We start from the raw sequence: 17,311 nt of genomic DNA on the forward strand, positions 1-17,311 counted from the left end.
TCATTCTACCATTTTCTTCTACAAGAAAGGTTCAACAGAATTTAAAGTCAGAGACGACGAGGTGAAAAATGCACCAGTTAAACGAACAATAAGAACAATAAGTCAAGAATACGTAAATGACATCAAAATCTCCCAGATGTGAGATCGAAATAAACTCATTTTCAGTATTTTAATAAAATGGAATGATTCTTCAAGTTTAAAGGCGTAGGTTTTGTTTAGAATACCATAAGACGTTTAAACGTTTCTATTTGAAAATCTATACTTAAAATAAAGTCCACGAGCTTGCCTACAATTCAAGGGATCATTCTACCATTTTCTTCTACAAGAAAGGTTCAACAGAATTTAAAGTCAGAGACGACGAGGTGGAAAGTGCACCAGTTAAACGAACAATAAGAACAAATGGAAAATGGTTGCCTGCACGACGACGTCGTCCATTAGAATTCTTCTCGGCACCCGCGACAGAAGCAATTTCTCGTTTCCTCGGTCGTTCCTCGACCGTTTCCCCGATTTTCCAACCAGAGGGGACTCGACTTACTGCGTGCACGGTTTAACAGTCCAGCAAAGAAAACGCCAAAGATAGGACATACATCATCTTGGTGGTTCGAGGGAGAGGAGAGGAAGGCACACGGTCAATTAAAGGAAGCACGCAGTCCGGAACGAACGTTGCTCCACGAAGCGTCGCTGCTCGCGGATGCATCCGCGTAAATCCGAATATGCATGCCCTTCTTTTGGTCAGACTTCCTGTGGTGAAGTGGCCACGAAACGAATTGGACGACGCAGATGATGAATACTCCTTCCTGGATCGCAAATACACGCAAAGTGTTCTTAAAGTGTGGCTTGATCAATATTAATTATGTATTTTTTGGAGCACCAGAAAGACACTATTAATTTCACTGCATTTTCTGAGAATGGGAAGTTTAATATTAGTTGCACTGCAGATGAGAAGGCTACTGTTTTATTTTTACTTAGAACAGTCGTTGGTTGTAACGACCCATGTAGATTCTAAGGAGGCCAGAAACGCTATTGATCAAATCGTGTTCGAGGATCGCTGTTAGTTCCTGGTTCGGTTTGTTCGTCGGTTCGCAGGATTCCGTAAAGGTTCCCAGGGAATACCAGTCGCGCGAGAGGATGCTCGAGGACAGTACAGTAAATTCTCGAGTTACGCGGTCTTGAGTTACGCGCGTACGTAGATGCGCAGTTATTTCGTATTAAACTTGAGATAACGGATCGAACATAATATTCGGATGGCATCTTTCTCGTTGACGTCTACGAGAAGAGGTAATCGTGGACAGAATGTGCGAAGGAAATTTATTATTACAAAGTAAAATAAACGTACACTCACGAAGTTCTAATAAGGATCCCTAAAGAAAAGAGCCTCCATGATGTTCCATGGACGACATAACATTGCATTCGTCTCAATTGTGACATTTATGGGTTAACATGGGTCAAAATTAACCCAATTCCACTGACTGACGTATACTCATGTCGATTCCGAAGAGGTCAGACGTAGCAGTGATCGAATCCCGTTCGAGGATCGCGGTTGGTCGTTGGTTTGATCCTGAGGATTCCGCAAAGGCTGGATGGAGGTGCACGTGGACGGTGTATCGATATGTTTCTTACGCAGAAGCCCATCTCAGCTGGTGGAGTTCAGAGTATAGGAGAGGGTCAAGGAGAGGTCAGAGGGACCGGTATCACACACGGGTACCGCCTGCCTTGGCCGTTGGAACCCTCACGATAGTTCCAACGTAATCCCATAAAATGAAACATACGTTCGCGGAGATATATAAAATATATAATGTTTATCGCGACAGTTATTGCACGCTGAGTCTGCGGTAGAAGAAGTTACACCGACTTCCAGTAGCATTCCTGAGATCATGGGTATTGTGTTCATAATTAAGCATTATGTCGGGTTAGTTGGAAAGTAATCTTGTTCGCTGAACCCTTGCCCTTTTACTTAGCTTCTGTTCAATAAACCGTTCTATTTTTGTATATTTTAACGGGGCGAATTAAGTCGATAAATTGAAAAAGAAAAAATTGAATTGGAATATGCAAGGTAAAAATCTACTAGTACTAATTTTCCAAAATTTTCAAGCTTTCAATCCCTCCTTTACGTTCTTAATTATACACGAATTCGAGGTGTGTCATGGTTAAGATCATGTTCGATTCCAAGCCACCTTCGTGAATGAAATTTGCACTAGTCCAAAAATCGTGTCGGATCTTCTTATTTATCCAAAGCAAACGACACACGAAAAATCAGAGTCCACGAGACGAGCGTCTGACGGTTGTAAATCTTTCGGAGTTCAGCCGCCATGAATGGCGAGCATGAATAAAACATGCTCATCACTTGGAAACAAGGTGGCCAGGGAGCGAATCCAGAGGAAGTCGATAGGATTTCGGGGCACGTATCTTATACCCGAAGAAGTAGTCCGATTTTCTAGACGGTATTGGAACTTTCTCGCATACTTTAGCTCGTCTGCCTCGCCGTTTTTCAGCGCGACTTCATTTACAGAAGATTATACACCCTTCTCATTGTTCCAACTCGGGTCTTAATCGCATTATCATACTTTCCTTTCCGCTTTTATAACCTTCCATCGCGGCACTTATTCTGGGTATGTGTGTCGTGAAAGTAGATTCCTAAAACAAACGATGGAAATTTAATCGTTGTTTGAAAACACTCGTCATTCATTTTTACTATCCACGGTGCATGGTTTAGTTAACGAAATTGGAAATAATGTCTATCATTTTTCATCCATTATTAAATGTAATCGTGAAAGCAATCCGAAAGCAAAATGTTTTATTAACGTTTACATCCACGATGAGGACATACTTCGTGACAGTCATCCGTATCTTAATACATATATCTAAAACAATGCGTAATACACCACATAAAGGAACAGTGTCAGTGATGATACAACATTCATCATAATTATTTAAGGAAATCATTCATCACGGGGTGAAACGATCGCGGTTAAATATTCATTTCGGTATTATTCTCTCAAACCATAAGTTGTTACTTTTCCTCGCCAGATTGGCTTAAATTTGTCGTTTCCCTTTACGCGCAATCATAATTTTCCTTTGGCGGTATAATCTCTCGCACGGTGGTATTTACATCGAATGATGCTGCATTTTCTTTAGACTCGCCTTACGTACCGCAGGAATGCGAGGTGATTACGACCAGCGACACGGGATGATTGCTAAGGACTATTTAATTCTTCGGTAGAACGGAAATGTTGCAGGGGTTGCTTAGCGTACAGACGTGCCACGCTAATTAGCACGTGCACACTCAGTTTCATTTTATTCGCTGAATTATGTAATTCTATTACGTTCCGTAAATGCGTAAGCGATAAGAAAAATGTACCTGTGCCTTGAATACCAACTGAGATTCAGGGAAAATATTTTAATTGAAATCCGAAATTCACGTATTTTTTTAAAACTACATTTGTAACACTTCTTAATTGAAACCATTCTACATTAAATGAATTAAACCTTATTCATTTAATTAGACTTTCATCAAGATTAATCCTTCGAAATTGAATGTTTGTACTTCTGTACACGTGAAGATGTTTCTTACATATTTATACTTCTAATTAGCTGTTAATTCGACGCACTTTTACACGTGTTCCTTCACGCTTTGCCTTCCTGTTTATGAAGATCGAATCGTAAAATAAATTACTTTATAATTGATATATTGGAATGATACCAATTATTATAGTAATTGCGAAATACAAGGGTACTGTTTATCACGCAATATGTTAATCGAAGCGTTAACGATCGGTGCATGTCGAGTGCTTCCTGGAGCTCAAGTATCCGCCGTTCTTGAGTGGCTGAAACAGTGAACAGAGTAGACACTTGATCTAGTCCATTCCTGAAGGCTGCGTCGCTTCTTCGACCACCCTTTCGGTGCTGGAACAATACCAGTGAATTGTGTTTCGAGTTCATTGGTACGAAACATTGTCTCCAAGCAAAGATCACCAGAAGACACTTGAAACTTCTAATAGCAAAATTTTTATCCAAACTGCTTATATTTTGCTCGTCTTTGCTTTAAACAATATAATTAGAAAAAGTAATATACTCGATTGTAACGTTAGGTTTCAAATTAATGTGTAGTTCCGCTAGAGTTGGAAGATAACAGTTGTTAATTGCATTAACAAGCTTTCCTTGAAAATTTTTACCGCAATCAGTATTCCACGTTCGATTCTCCTTTTTCGTTTTGGCGCTCAGATTCCTACGTGAACTAATTGACGTATAATATTTCTTGACGGTATAAAGTGCTGAGATGGTCCGTTTCTCGCCTTCTAATGAGATAATCGACATAATGAAACCTAAGTAGTGCGAAACGAATCTTTGTTGTTAGTTTGAGCCGTCAGCATATACGATTGCACATATCTTACGTAATCGTTATTAAATTTAGCGAGCACGTTTAGAAAACAATTTTTAATAAAACATAGCAACAGTAGGTGTTGCCAGATCGAACCAAAAAATGTTTATTCGAGTATATATTTACTCATGGTTGCATAAATATTGTATGCTTTCATTTATCACCGATTAGGTAGGTTTTGCGCGCGATGTAGTAGGGGTTGGCGATCAATAAAAAGCGCGCTTACGTGTTTCATCTAGAGTTTTCGTCCCGATATAAACTCATTTTCCATCGTATTACTCGTTACCATTAATTGGAACATTTTATCTCGTCCAATATGGGTCCGTGCTCCAAGAATTCTCCAGCGGCGTAGTCGAGACATTTTTTCTCCTCTGTCTGCGTTCACCCACACTCGACCAGACTCTCTGGAGATCGATTCTTTCCCACACCATCTTCCACATAGTATGCTCGTACTTCGTTGCGTGGATAGCGCGTATAAAATTTCGTGGTACGCACAGGACAAAAATATCGGTCTCTTCGTCTATCGTAATTATCGGAATCAATCGTAGGAGCACTTTTTATTCGATATTATAAAAATTCAGGTGGTAGTAGGGAAATTAATCGTCCTGATAGCTTTCAATTTAAAAAAACATAGATTTATCAATGCATGTTTGGGTCCATAATGTAGACCTTGTTCTAGATAATAATTAGTAATTTAATTTGACTAAAATAAAATTTACAAGATTGTTGCTTTCCCTATAGTAAACGTCCCCTCCTCCTATATTCAAATTGTTTTCGATGCCTGAAGCATTCCAACATCTAAACACACATCAAATCCAATTACTACCACATTGCAATTTGCTGGAGTCGTAGACTCTTGCCGCTGACTGTATATCAGAAATCGATGTCGACCACCTGACAAACAAGTTCCACGGTCGATGGGTAAAAATTGTTCTGTTAGAAACGCGTCAGAGAATACGTCCAAACTGGCCGCGAGGTGTTCGTCCGCGCAATATAAATACCATTCAGTAGTTTCGTGTTTCCAGATAGGATTCACCATGGAGACGTAGACGACGCTTTTCGACGCGTGCAATGGACTTGCACGTAGACGCGCGTTTCGGACTATGGGCGCCGTCGCAGAGACGACACGACGCCCAGCGTCGTGCCAGTACGCCGTGCGACGTCGTTCGTACGGCCGAGCCACGTGCTTCCGGTTCCGTGCTTCCGTTCTCCGAGTCGTCGCGTGTGTGATGCGTCTTCCAGTGAGTTGTTCGACTTCCTTACGTGTCACGTGAATGTCCAAGGCGTGCAAGCAGACGGCTAAAAGGAAGTAAATACTCTGAGATTGTTTCTTGAATCTCCCTATAGCAGTACGAATACATTTACAACTGTTTACCATAGGTTGTTGGCTCGTGTACGAATAAATAGAGATCAAAGTTCAGTCATTATCGCGAGCAGATTTAATTAACGACGTTTCGACTTTTTTAATTATCTAGAAAAGGATTAATATTATAGTTTCAAGTGAGTGAGTCACGTAAATGCAATTGTGTTTTTTGTCGGGTTTGGGTAACGATGAGTACTCGTTCAGCTAGTGGATGAACAAGTGCTCCAGGTTTGTTTGGTAGCATAGATGGTCCTCTTGGTTGGAAGAATCTTTTGTATACATTGTTTTATTATAATATTGTAAATAAGTCAGTCCAGCACATAACAGCTACGTGTAATAATAGGCTAGGAAGAAGGTGATTCCTCGAAGAGGGCTCCATTAAGGTCTACCTAAACTTTGCAAACTTGTCTAATATCCAATAAACAAGGAGTACCCCCAAGGATTAAATCCTTTTTACCCCAGCCATCATTATAAGCTACAGACAAGAGGATTGTTCGACCTGCCAAGCAAACTTAGACTTGTTTACCTATTAACCACATAATTACTCACAACAGGTTCAACTTTTATGTCTGGGAATAAACATTAACGTTTCACGAGTGAATCAATAAACGTAATCAAAATGTCTACACTTGTAAACCCTGATGCACAGAAGCACTTCAACCGTTATGTTTCCATCTCCTTTGGATTCCTACATACAATATGACTTCCATTATGCACACCTGGTTGCAGGTGAGAAGCTAACAGACTTCCACGCACCACAAGCCCTCATCCTCGTCCCATAAAGGAAGCAATTCAAGCCTAATTCATTTTAATGAATAAATCATGGGTAGGAAAGTCCTCGCGTTTAAATAAAAATAAATCACGCATTGTATTGCATTCGAACATCCATTGTATCAGTTTATTACGTTAAGAAATGTTTAGGGTATCGATATCAATCATTTTAACGAAGATACACAGTTTTATGAGACATCATCGTTTTGTTCTATTTACCAAGTGTTAACTCGCTTCCTGGAGATTCGTGTATCCTTTTTTTTTTTTTTTTTTTAATGGAAATGTTACGCCAGTTCCATGCCTCGATATTTGATTTGCTCCCCTCTTCCGGTTAGCGGAGTTCAACGTTTGTTTCTCGATCAAAGGATTTCCCGTGACATTTCCTACGGCCTCGCACTCGACTCGCGTCGGAATTCCCTTCGAGCGTATCGTTCTCGCTCAATTTGAACGACTGACTGCAGAATCTGCTTTTCTCGCGTAGATCCGATTACATAATCCGAGTCCTTTGTAGAGAAACACTAGCAACAAACTGTTCCCGCTGCGCATTATCGGCCGTATTAGCGAGCGATTCAGCCGTGTAATGACGGAAAGATTACACGGGGGATGCAAACCGACAGATCGTGTTCCCAGAGATACACGAATTGCGGTTTGTCTGCCTTCGGTGATACATGCCGCGTCGTTCTCGGTGTGTCACTCCCTGCCAGCTATGGACAGGATTTTAACTGAATTATAAACGACGAACAGAAGCTCTGCATAACGATTTATTTCAAGTTTCCACACGAGTTAGTTGTCAGTATTAATAAATTTCTCAAGAATTAATAGTGGTCGTGTAGTTTCATCGAGTCACTCTAAGCTCTTGCTTGGACAAGTTTAAGAAATTTTATTAATATTAATTTAAAAGTTAGAAATCGATAAAAATTCCTGTAGCTAGGCAAAACATACACGAATATATGTAACAAGTCAGAAGTTAGTAGGATCGATAGTTCTCGTCCAAAAAGGGTTCAAGCGTAGTTCAGTTTTGGAGGCTAGACAGACTTCACCGTTGAACTTCATCCGCTTCGTTCGATTTCGTCTGGCCGTAGTAAGCGACCGTTCGACAAGTCGCGGCGAAGCTACTTTCGCGCTTTATCGACCACGCCAGGGTCGATTCATTCCCGAAACAATAGGCGAGGGTGGTGAGGACTCGTCGGAAAGAAAGGGTGCGGATTCATCGAGTAAACCTCGATCTACCCCAAGACCAAGGCCACGTTTAAAACTCATCTTTGGCGGTTCGAGAATTAAACGAATATTTATTCGAAGAATTGATTTGCGACATTATTTATTAGTATTCTTGTATTTTGGTATCTCTCTCAGATTCACTATTGTATGTAGTTACTTTGTTATATTCAGAAAAAATCTTTCGTGTATTACAATTATTTTCAATATTATCGCTATACAGTGTCTTAGAAAATAGGATAAACAATTGCTCTTGGTGGTGTTATTTTCGCTACGCTAGAAAATTTCTAATCGTAACCCCAGACTCCTTCGTCGAGGTTGAATGACAGGGATGGCCAGGGACGAACCCTCTCCGCGTTCATCCCGACGCAGACGTTCCTGGCAATGAGAAAAATCCGTGATCCGTGCTCTTCACGCAGGGAGAGTCCGCGAACAAAAGGCTGCCCGTCGTCGATTGCCCTAGAGTGAATGGCATGTCATGTTGCTGACGAATTACGTTGCCATTCTTCCTTGTACGCGTGCGGTGGAACGATGGTTAATCTTGACGCGGATCGACAGGACGTTGATCTTCTCGTGCACTTGCTCGAACGTTGAATAATCTCTGTCTCGGGTCTGAGAAATTCAGTTTTACTCTGCAATTTATGTTATGGACACCGCAAGTTGTCACTCCTGAGGTGCCGAGGTTTCTCCTCTGAAAGAATCCACTTCCAAGGTTAGCGCCATCAGAAAACAATCAGTTAAGTAATAGATCCGCGGTGGGGTTGGTTTAATGTGTCGTCTGGTTGTTCATCTCGCAATGGAAATAGCACGAGGGCAGATTTTGTGCACAGCCACTTTGTAAAATTGCTCTGGGAAGTCGACGAGCATTTCCGATTTCATTCTGGCAGCGCTTCGCTTCTGCTCCTCTCCTCTTTTCACCGTCTCCAACGATTGGGAAACAGACCGACAATATGCTTGCCATTTTTCTGCTTCCCACGATCGCGGGCTGCCTACGCGCTCGACCTCTGCAATTGCTGCTCGCTTCGAGCCCAACAAACAACTTCACGGAAATGTAACGACAAACTCGATTTTCATCGAACACGAAGGGAGCTTGAAGAAAATTTAATTTATTTTACAAAAGGAAAACAGAGTTTCCTTGCGATGCAAGAAACATCTTCATTGGCGAGGAACAAATCTCCCCTGCAAGGTGACTCTCGGTCACCACCAGATTCGACGCAGTAAATCGACCAACAATAATGTTTGTTTAGCTTGAATTATTTTGCAACTCGAAGTCTCTGAGGTGAGGGTGACTTAATTTTCAAATCTCAGATTAGTTTATTCTAATCTTAGCATTCGTGGCAGTAGAATGCTAAGGAATCATCTCGAGATGCTGGTAGATATAAAAAAAGGCCTCGAGTGCAAAGGGTTAATAAATTTAGGACTCTGTTTCACGCGTAATACGAGGAATTCTCGTTCAATTTTATTCTTTTCACGATTCATGGATCATTGCACTTGATTGCTCAACTGTAAACTCATTTGTCATCCGTGTTCAATGATTTCCACGTCGAGGCTCGGTGATCATCCGGTATTTATCTAGTAACCGTTAAGACGCAGAGGCTCCGCGATACGCGGAGAGAGACAAATGAGTCGTGACAGCGTACGTTTCGCGATTCAAACGAGCCCGGCGACGATTTCCCGGAGGCAGTCGGTCTACCGGAGGAATTCGTGCCGGTCGAAAAAGAAGGAAAAAGTTGTCGCCAGTCAGCTATCTCCTTGGGTAAACGCGTACCGCTGCCGAGATCCGCGGGTCAAAGGTAAGCCAGCTGAATACCTCCATTACTGGGTGGGTAATGGCTCCTTTACTCGTGCCCCGCCGCGAAGAAAGCCCGCAACGCGGCACCGTCATTCACCAACGAGGAGACCGGATACCCTTTTTTGAATCACTATCATGGTGGTGCACGACACGCAGGTAAATTTGCGGAATCGGTCCAAGAGCGTACCGGGGGCGTTGACCCACATCGTCCCGCTGTGACTTGCATTTATATTCGGACACCGTGTGCGTTTCGTGCATTACACCATTCAACTCGGCAGGGAAAGTTTTTAACAAATTAATTGTATAGCATTTAACGAACGAATACCTTCCCTAATTGGAGATTCGGAATTAGAACTCTTTGCAAATTATAAATCGATACGTGTAGAATAAATTGTTGTCAACGTGTAACGCATAATTCGATCAGCGCTTCTGTGATAAAATAATTATGTTACCGCAAGAATATATTCATAGTTTTAGTAATGGATGTTTATCGTGGCAGTAACTTTCGACTAATAAAACCTTCTCCCTTTAACTAATGGCTAATTATAGTCAGTTAGACCTACTTGTTACGAGAATAACGGCGAGCTCGTCTCGGCCATTATGGGATGGTAAACGCGGCGGAACGATTTGCGTACGATTCCCAACTTCCGCTCAATAAACGCACCTCCTCATCGATTTCGCATCAATTAACCGTTTTAATAAGTAGACGGTTTACCCAGTCGACGCTGTACTCGCTCATGAATACCAAATGCTAGCGTTAATTTGCATAACCAATTGTTTCTGCTGAAAAGCAGCAACTCTCAGAAACTTTTGGTGCCCATATTTTCATTATATTTACTCATTAGCGGCCGTTACACCGAGCTATTGCATCATAAAATACTCTGTTCCTCTTTTTATTCAAAATTCATTCGCAATTACGATTTCTGGGTATATTAAATGCAGGTAAACACGTTTCGTTGAAATAATTAAGCTGGTATTTCGGCAATAAAAGTTTCATTTTTTATAATGAAAGTTTCTAGCTCGAAAAACATTTATACGCAATAAAAATAACAATTCACGAGTACAGTAATAACGAGATTCATTTTCCTCGTCATCAGAGAAATTTTCTCGAGGAACGATAGGAATTGAAATCATCTAGAAGTTATCAACCATAAAATTACTCCGTTAATGGAGGAAACACGAGTAGACGCGTAATTAGAATGAAATTGGAAACGAATTATTCGCGAGATAACGAAAACCGAGAAGTGGTCATGGTGCCGGGCGCCAACGGAAGCGTTGTGAAATTCAGTTTCAATTATACAGCGCCGAAGCACCGATAATCACGCAGGTGTAAACGCACCGCATACCTTTTGCGTCTCGTGTCGTAATTCCCAACTCACACCGAACGATTCAACGCCTCTTTGCTGTTGCTGTATTTATGATTCCAGTTTACGATCGTTCCTTGAAAAAAGAACGGTTCGGTGGCTCAGAGCGTTCGTTTTAAACGTTCATTACTACTTAATTCGTTGAGTGTTGTTCGGGTGATCTTATTCTCGTAGTAATCGACGATTTTTTATGTAACTCAACTTCCTTTGGCACGTGCCTTTGTAACATTTGTTGTTCTCTAAGTGTTTCTGATATGGACCTACTTGTATTTTATTTTATTTAAACGGTCATGTTTCCTATTAGATTCTTACACATAGAATGTCATTTTGTTTACCTAAGATCAAACCAAAATACAAAACCTTTTCAACCACACAATTTGTTTTCCCCTCCCAGCAACCATTCGCAACCTTTTCAATGCCACTCGACCAGTTCCCATATTCGCATCGTATGAATTTCAAAAGCATACAAAATGCCATTCGACGGGGAATAAATTCTACACGGACGAGGTTATCCACTTTTTGTCGAACGAAACCTGTAGTATTGTCAAGAAAGAGGTAAAAATTCGTTCGCTAAGTCGGTTGTCACAACGTCGACAACGGAATACATATTGGCGCTTAATTTCGCGTTGTACGGGATACCGTACGACAGAACTGTCCGTGGGAGCGGATATATCATACGCTGCAACCCAATAGTATCGGGTTTTATAATTTCTCTAACTACGGGAAGTCGTGGAACTCGAGCCGCGTTGTACACCCGTTGCTAGGGGAAGAGATGAGAGAGATCAATGATACGCCTTCCCGGAAACGATGAAAATACCTCGCGTCGTTTCGTTTTCAACAGCGAAGCCTATCGATTCCGTGAACACTGGTACCGCGAGTGTTTGTTAGCCGCAAAAGGCCAGGTGGCTTGTTCTTCCATTTGCACCGGTATGCCAGCTAGATTAAACGAGCTATTAAGTTGCACGAACGCGATTGGCGAACAAAGGTCTGATTTTATCGGCTCGGATCGCCGATCGAAGTGTTTGGCTTCTGAATTACACTCCGCTAACACGGTATTGCCTTTTGTCCTAGAGAAGGAATCTGGAAGAGTTTATGCTTTTCTTTTCTTTTCCAATTTACGAGGTTTTTTTGCGCATTCTTTACTTGACACTTTCAATGCCGGACATACTCATGGAGATACTTATGCAGCTAAAATTTTACTCTTATACAATTGAAAACTGTATAATCTAACATTTAAGTTAGTATTTTGTTTTACAACCCGATCAAAATTCACGAATCCTATTCAGGCTTATTTTTGTTTAACATATGTCTTCAGAATTCATTTTTACATTCCTCGGTGAAAATCCCTGCCACCTATATATAGGTGATGTGGCGATGAACGTGTCATTTTATTAAGTACAAACGAGGATTTTTCATTAAATCACTAGCATTTTGGTAAACATTTCGAGAAATCCTTCGTTCATTCAAGTTATCGTGTAGTATAAAATATTTTTAAATGGCTAAAGTAGAGGATCTCCTCAAAAAGACGTAAGCCTGGTAACTCGACGAAAGATTCGTTTACGGAGAAATCATAAATGGTGGCGTCTCTCGAGTAAAATGAATTGCCTGGATGCTCCGAAGCGGTTCCCCTCCGAAATTTCGCCGTTTCCATGGCGCTATATTCCGGGACGTGGAGTAGCGCCATGGTCGTAAATGCAGAATTTATCTGCATTCATGTTTTCACCTCGAAGGCGGGCTCCCCGCTGTACGAGACCATAATCGCGCTATTGCATCTGCAACGGGGGTCGTGTGTTCCCTCGGAGGCACGTACCGAACTTCGTTACGCCGAGTAATTTCCTTATCTCGTCGCTTGCACTTTCGACGGGCATAACGAACGGCAAACACCGGACCCGTTGAAATCTCATGGCTGAGAAGAAATTACGTTTCACCGTTGACGAGAGACGAGGAATCAGTAATTAGTCGATCGAGTGTTTCCCCTCCTTTTCCGGTTCCGGGCGTCCGATGCCACTCGTAGACCCACCCAAACTTCTCGCCACTCCCGTTCGGGTCAATTAACGCTCCTGGCAAATTGTCTGAAATCGAATTGTCCCGTCCACCAGCGTCCTGGCGCTCTGTAAGCGCCGGTGTCGCCTGAAATTCGCTCGCTTTGGGCGTCGGCGCGACTCGACGATCGAAAACGAGCAATTTTTGGAATTTTCCTTCGAGAAAACTAGAGTCGGAATAGTAGTCTTTTTGGAGGGAGTTTGGAAACGTTTGTGCCAATTTTCATCGAGAAATATTCATACGAGAAGACAATATAAGCATTGCTGTTCGAAACGCTCGAAGTTGGTGTTTCCAAAATGAAAGGACGATCGTGAAAATTGTTTCATTCTCGTTCGAAGAGTTTCGTGTCGACTAGTTGCGTAACGAGGTGAGATTTAGGCGAACGTTGTTAGACCGACCGCTCTTTCGGATTACTTCCGCGATTAAAAGCGATAGGATTACTCAAACGACGCTTAAATCCGGTCCGCGGGTACTAAATGCCAATTAAACGCAGGCTTCTCGTTAGCGGCGTCGAGTTAGTCCAGGTGTAAAATTTTATGGGTAGGGAAGGCTTTTAATAAACCTGAACGATGTTTATGGTCATAGATTTATTGGAAGACATTACTTTCGGCTTTCGTCGCCCAGGTATCGCTTTATGACCGATGACCGTGTAATTGCTACCAGTTGAACGGTTTTCGATGATGCGTGCGATGCAGGGACGAGAAAATTTTATTCGAACAGTAAATAATAAACGTCAGCAACGAATGACAGTCGAGAGTATTGTTTCTTCCTTCTGGTAAAAAACTTATTTTTATCTGGTTTCTAAATAAAATTTTCTTGAGAAATATTTTATTCTACAATAAAAATTCCAATTTTCATTAAATCAATACTTAATCATAAACAATCGTTTACCTGTCACTCGTTATTTGACGTTTGTACATATTACTTTTATCATAAAAATCAAGGACTACTGCAGAAAACCAGTCATGTCTCCCAATAAAAAAATAAAAATAGTATCCCAATTTATATAGATGACTGGTTCTCGCCCACGGTCTCTAATTGTCCCCATCTTCGATCCAGAGTAAACGCAGTCACATATCGTACAAAAAGTGAATAAATAAAAAAAAAATGACTTAAACTAGCTTACGGTCGTTCGATTTGCTAAGTCTCACACAAGCTGGTACGCCACGGATGGCACGGTGTCCTGTAAGCACGCGTTGTACGGCGAAAGGGAAGGCTGGTATCCCCAATCGTAGTTGGATACGTAATTGTTGTAACTTGGTGGCAAAACGACGAATCTGACGGGCGGATAAGTCGTTTCTTGCAGGCTCGGGAGTTGATAAACTTGTGCTCCGGTTGCTAAGTTATACGACGCCAGGGCATCGTCGACGTTGGGAGCGACGTAGCCAGGATTCGAGCAGGAGCAACGGTAACCTCCGCTGGTCGCGACGTTGGGCGCCGTGTATGCTCCGCGATAACGACCCAAATGACTCGTGATTATTTTCGTCTTGTGGTGATGGTGGTGCGAGCCCACCAGCTCGTCGTCCGCGTTATACATAGCCTGCGTGGTATCCTGAAAACGGAGACGGACGTGTCCATTACTACGTATCGATTAGGTGTCGTCGCCAATGCTAATCGACTTTCTGTCACACGACAGTCTTGTCGATGTGGCGAGAGCAACGTTCATTTAAATATTAAATAACTAATTAAGAGTTTACGATTCGCTCGATGCAGATCGATAAGGTCTACTTACAGGTGTTCGAGGTTCGGTAGGGCCGTTTGGCGTCTCTGGTCTCGGCGATCGAAGAGGAGCAGATGGTGGTCTGGGATCAGGGAAGTTTCTCTGTTGATTTGCGACGATGTTCTGCGTCAATCCACTCTGCTGTTGTTGCTGTGCGTCAAGACGTTGCACCGACATGGAATTTTTATAGTCTCCGCGGTTCGTATTAGGATAGATCTGCTGTGACGGAGGTGTAACCAGATTCTGCGTTTGCTCCTGCGATGTTGCTCGAGAATTCACTTGGGGCGATACTTGTGGTTGTGTCTGTTCGTTGATGATTTGATAACGAGGGTTGAAGGGTTCAGTGTATTGATGATATCCAGGGTGCAGGTTTGATGGATTCAGACCGAACAGGGTAGAACCTTGATTCTGTTGGCTATGGCGAACATCCACGCGTTTGTCTGTTGAAAAAAGTCACGTTAGATCTCGGTCAAAATCAGGATTAATGTAAATAAGAATATTCTTGGGTCGAGCATTCATTTCGTTTAATTAGATCGCGTTTGTATGCTTTGCCCGATCATCGCCCGATAAGAAAATATTAAAGAAGCTTACCATTAATATATTTTTATCTGGTGATGTTAATTCTTTTTTATCTGATCTTAAATCTACACTCCAGTGTTTACGTTATTCCAGTTTCTAATTAAATTTAATGTGCATTCTTGGCGGTAATTCAAGCATTTATTTTATCCAGTTAGAATTAGTTTGTACATAAATTTGATCTTACCATCGAGGTTTTTCGTAACTTCTCCGTTCTGACTTTGCAAATCGACGACCGGAGGGACATTTTCGTTTAGGGTCGACTTCGTGGCCACACCCACTTTTGTGCGTTTCTCGGTGTTTGACCCAGGACTGGATTCGTCGGTGACAGACCTCCTGAGACGACTATGTACTGCCTAAGAAAAGTGGTTTGTTAATCGATGTTATCCCCGTAGCATCAAAAATAATTTTTCATTCGGTATACGTCGAATTTCTGTTCAGTTGCGCCGATTTAAGAATTTCATTTTTGTCCTCTACATGTTTGAAAGAGTTTCACTTCTTTATTCGGAGATGAAGAACTTTTTATTACTCTGAAATACCCATTGCATACATTCTTCAAAATCACGAATAAGATAGGTGACTCTACCATAAGCAACGAACATTATTACCAAGTTTTATTTTAGGTACATCTATTGTTTTTTAAATACTCTCAAATAAAATTAGAATGGTCACGTCGAATTCAATTATGCGACACTTACCAAAGGAACGTATTGAGCTGGAATGGCTCCAGATATTCCCTCGAATCCACGGCCACTGAATTGGCTACCAAGTAAACGTTTGTAAGCCTTGGGCGAGTACGTCATCTGAGGTTGCATGGGCGAGTACGACAGTCCATTGTCAGGCTGGTGCAAATTGCCATACACTGGATGAAGCTCCACGTGATAACCATGGTCTATCGGTTGATGTTGTATCTCAGAGGTGCGTTGATGAATTCCCATAGGTTGCATTGGTCCAAGTTGTTGCTGTTGTAACTGCAAACGTGGTTGTCCGTAACCTGGTTGCACCAGAACGTCAGCAACAGCATTGCTGACTACGAGTATGGCCGCTGAAATCTAATGGATAACATTTCCCAAAAAAGTTTCAATAACTTCTGCAACGTGCAGCAAAACTTCCACAGCAAGTTAAAGTACCTGGACAGGGTACTTTCGAGCTGTCAATATTCAATCCTTTATCATTTATCGAAAATGTTCTCAGAGGACTGAGAACTTGGAGAAGAGTTATTCATAGGAATATTCTTAAAATTGAAATTCAAGGTAGAAAATGATTACTTGTTGGTTCGTAGTTCTTTTCTTTAAGATTAAAATCGAAGCAGTATTAAATTAAAGTTCAGATTTTCAAAGACTCACCAACGTCCACTGCATCATCGTTTGTTTCACTTGTTTCGTTTGTTGTTAGCCGTTGAAAAGTTCAATCGAAACTGCGAGTCGCAGGTCCGAGCGCTCGTAAATTAATCCAAGCACCTGCTGATGCCACAAAATTTCGCGATGCACGCACCAGCCAAATGTGGCAATTTACGAATTCTTGTGATTGCCTATTCAGGTCGGCCTTTACGCGTTTCAGCGAATTCTTTCCCGTATTCTGGCATCTTTTATTTTTATATCGCGCTCGTTGCGATGTCGCAATATTCGCCCGGGCGAAAAAACACGACTCATCCGAGGATTTCTTCGAGGTAGCTTTTTCCCTGGTCGTATTTTATCTTATCTGCGGGACTCTATTCATAATTCACGACCTTGCGATCAGGAACCGCTTCCGAGCAAACTTCCAGCGCCACATGCGGGCGGTCGATAATGATTTTTCTCGGTTTCGCGATCCCTGAGCTTTCTTGGGGTCATTTGCACCTCGTTTCCACAGAACCTGAATTTCCAGAGGGATACAAAGCAGTAGATTTAGAGGATGGTTCGAAGTAAGGGCTCGTCGTATTGTTTCATTTTTAATATAATTTTGGAAACACCATTCTTCGACTCCTAAAAGACAATTTTACCTAAATTCTTACTTGATTCTTACCTGAACCGTTGGATCCATGACTTATATCATGGTTGTTCATATACAGTCAGTCCCATAAGTTACCCATATTCGTACCCACTATATT

General features: G+C 41.8%; 2 protein-coding genes across 4 annotated transcripts in view; one reads left to right on the top strand and one right to left on the bottom strand.

Annotated features, from left to right (window-relative positions):
- The window catches only part of LOC128885020 (WD repeat-containing protein 47), a 93,196-nt gene that overhangs the window by 8,918 nt on the left and 66,967 nt on the right, over positions 1–17,311 (top strand). The window contains exon 1 of one of the 3 annotated variants that reach the window (XM_054138757.1): positions 4,903–5,687. The exons of 1 other annotated variant lie outside the window; for it this stretch is intronic. In XM_054138757.1, coding sequence (XP_053994732.1) covers positions 5,653–5,687 — 35 coding nt within the window. In that variant the 5' untranslated portion in view covers positions 4,903–5,652. Of the gene's footprint in view, positions 1–4,902; positions 5,688–17,311 lie in introns of those variants that run through there. One more of the 3 variants, XM_054138758.1, reaches the window with a different exon arrangement.
- Positions 13,499–16,724, bottom strand: LOC128885025 (uncharacterized). The gene is made up of 5 exons (XM_054138767.1): positions 16,569–16,724; positions 15,921–16,274; positions 15,410–15,578; positions 14,659–15,086; positions 13,499–14,478 (listed from the first exon to the last, which is right to left on the bottom strand). Exons 1-5 carry the CDS (start codon positions 16,584–16,586, stop codon positions 14,074–14,076), a joined length of 1,374 nt encoding a protein of 457 aa, XP_053994742.1. The 5' UTR covers positions 16,587–16,724; the 3' UTR covers positions 13,499–14,073.

The sequence above is a fragment of the Hylaeus volcanicus genome, chromosome 2 (genome assembly GCF_026283585.1).
Source record: "Hylaeus volcanicus isolate JK05 chromosome 2, UHH_iyHylVolc1.0_haploid, whole genome shotgun sequence".
Classification (NCBI taxonomy): Eukaryota; Metazoa; Arthropoda; class Insecta; order Hymenoptera; family Colletidae; genus Hylaeus; species Hylaeus volcanicus.

Bases quoted from the DNA above. Each gene is read 5' to 3' on its own strand.
- LOC128885025 (XM_054138767.1), bottom strand. The intron at 15,579-15,920 runs GTAAGTGTCGCA...CACTTTTCTTAG, and splicing joins CAGCTCAATACGTTCCTTTG to GCAGTACATAGTCGTCTCAG. The intron at 14,479-14,658 runs GTAAGTAGACCT...CTCCGTTTTCAG, and splicing joins CTACCGAACCTCGAACACCT to GATACCACGCAGGCTATGTA.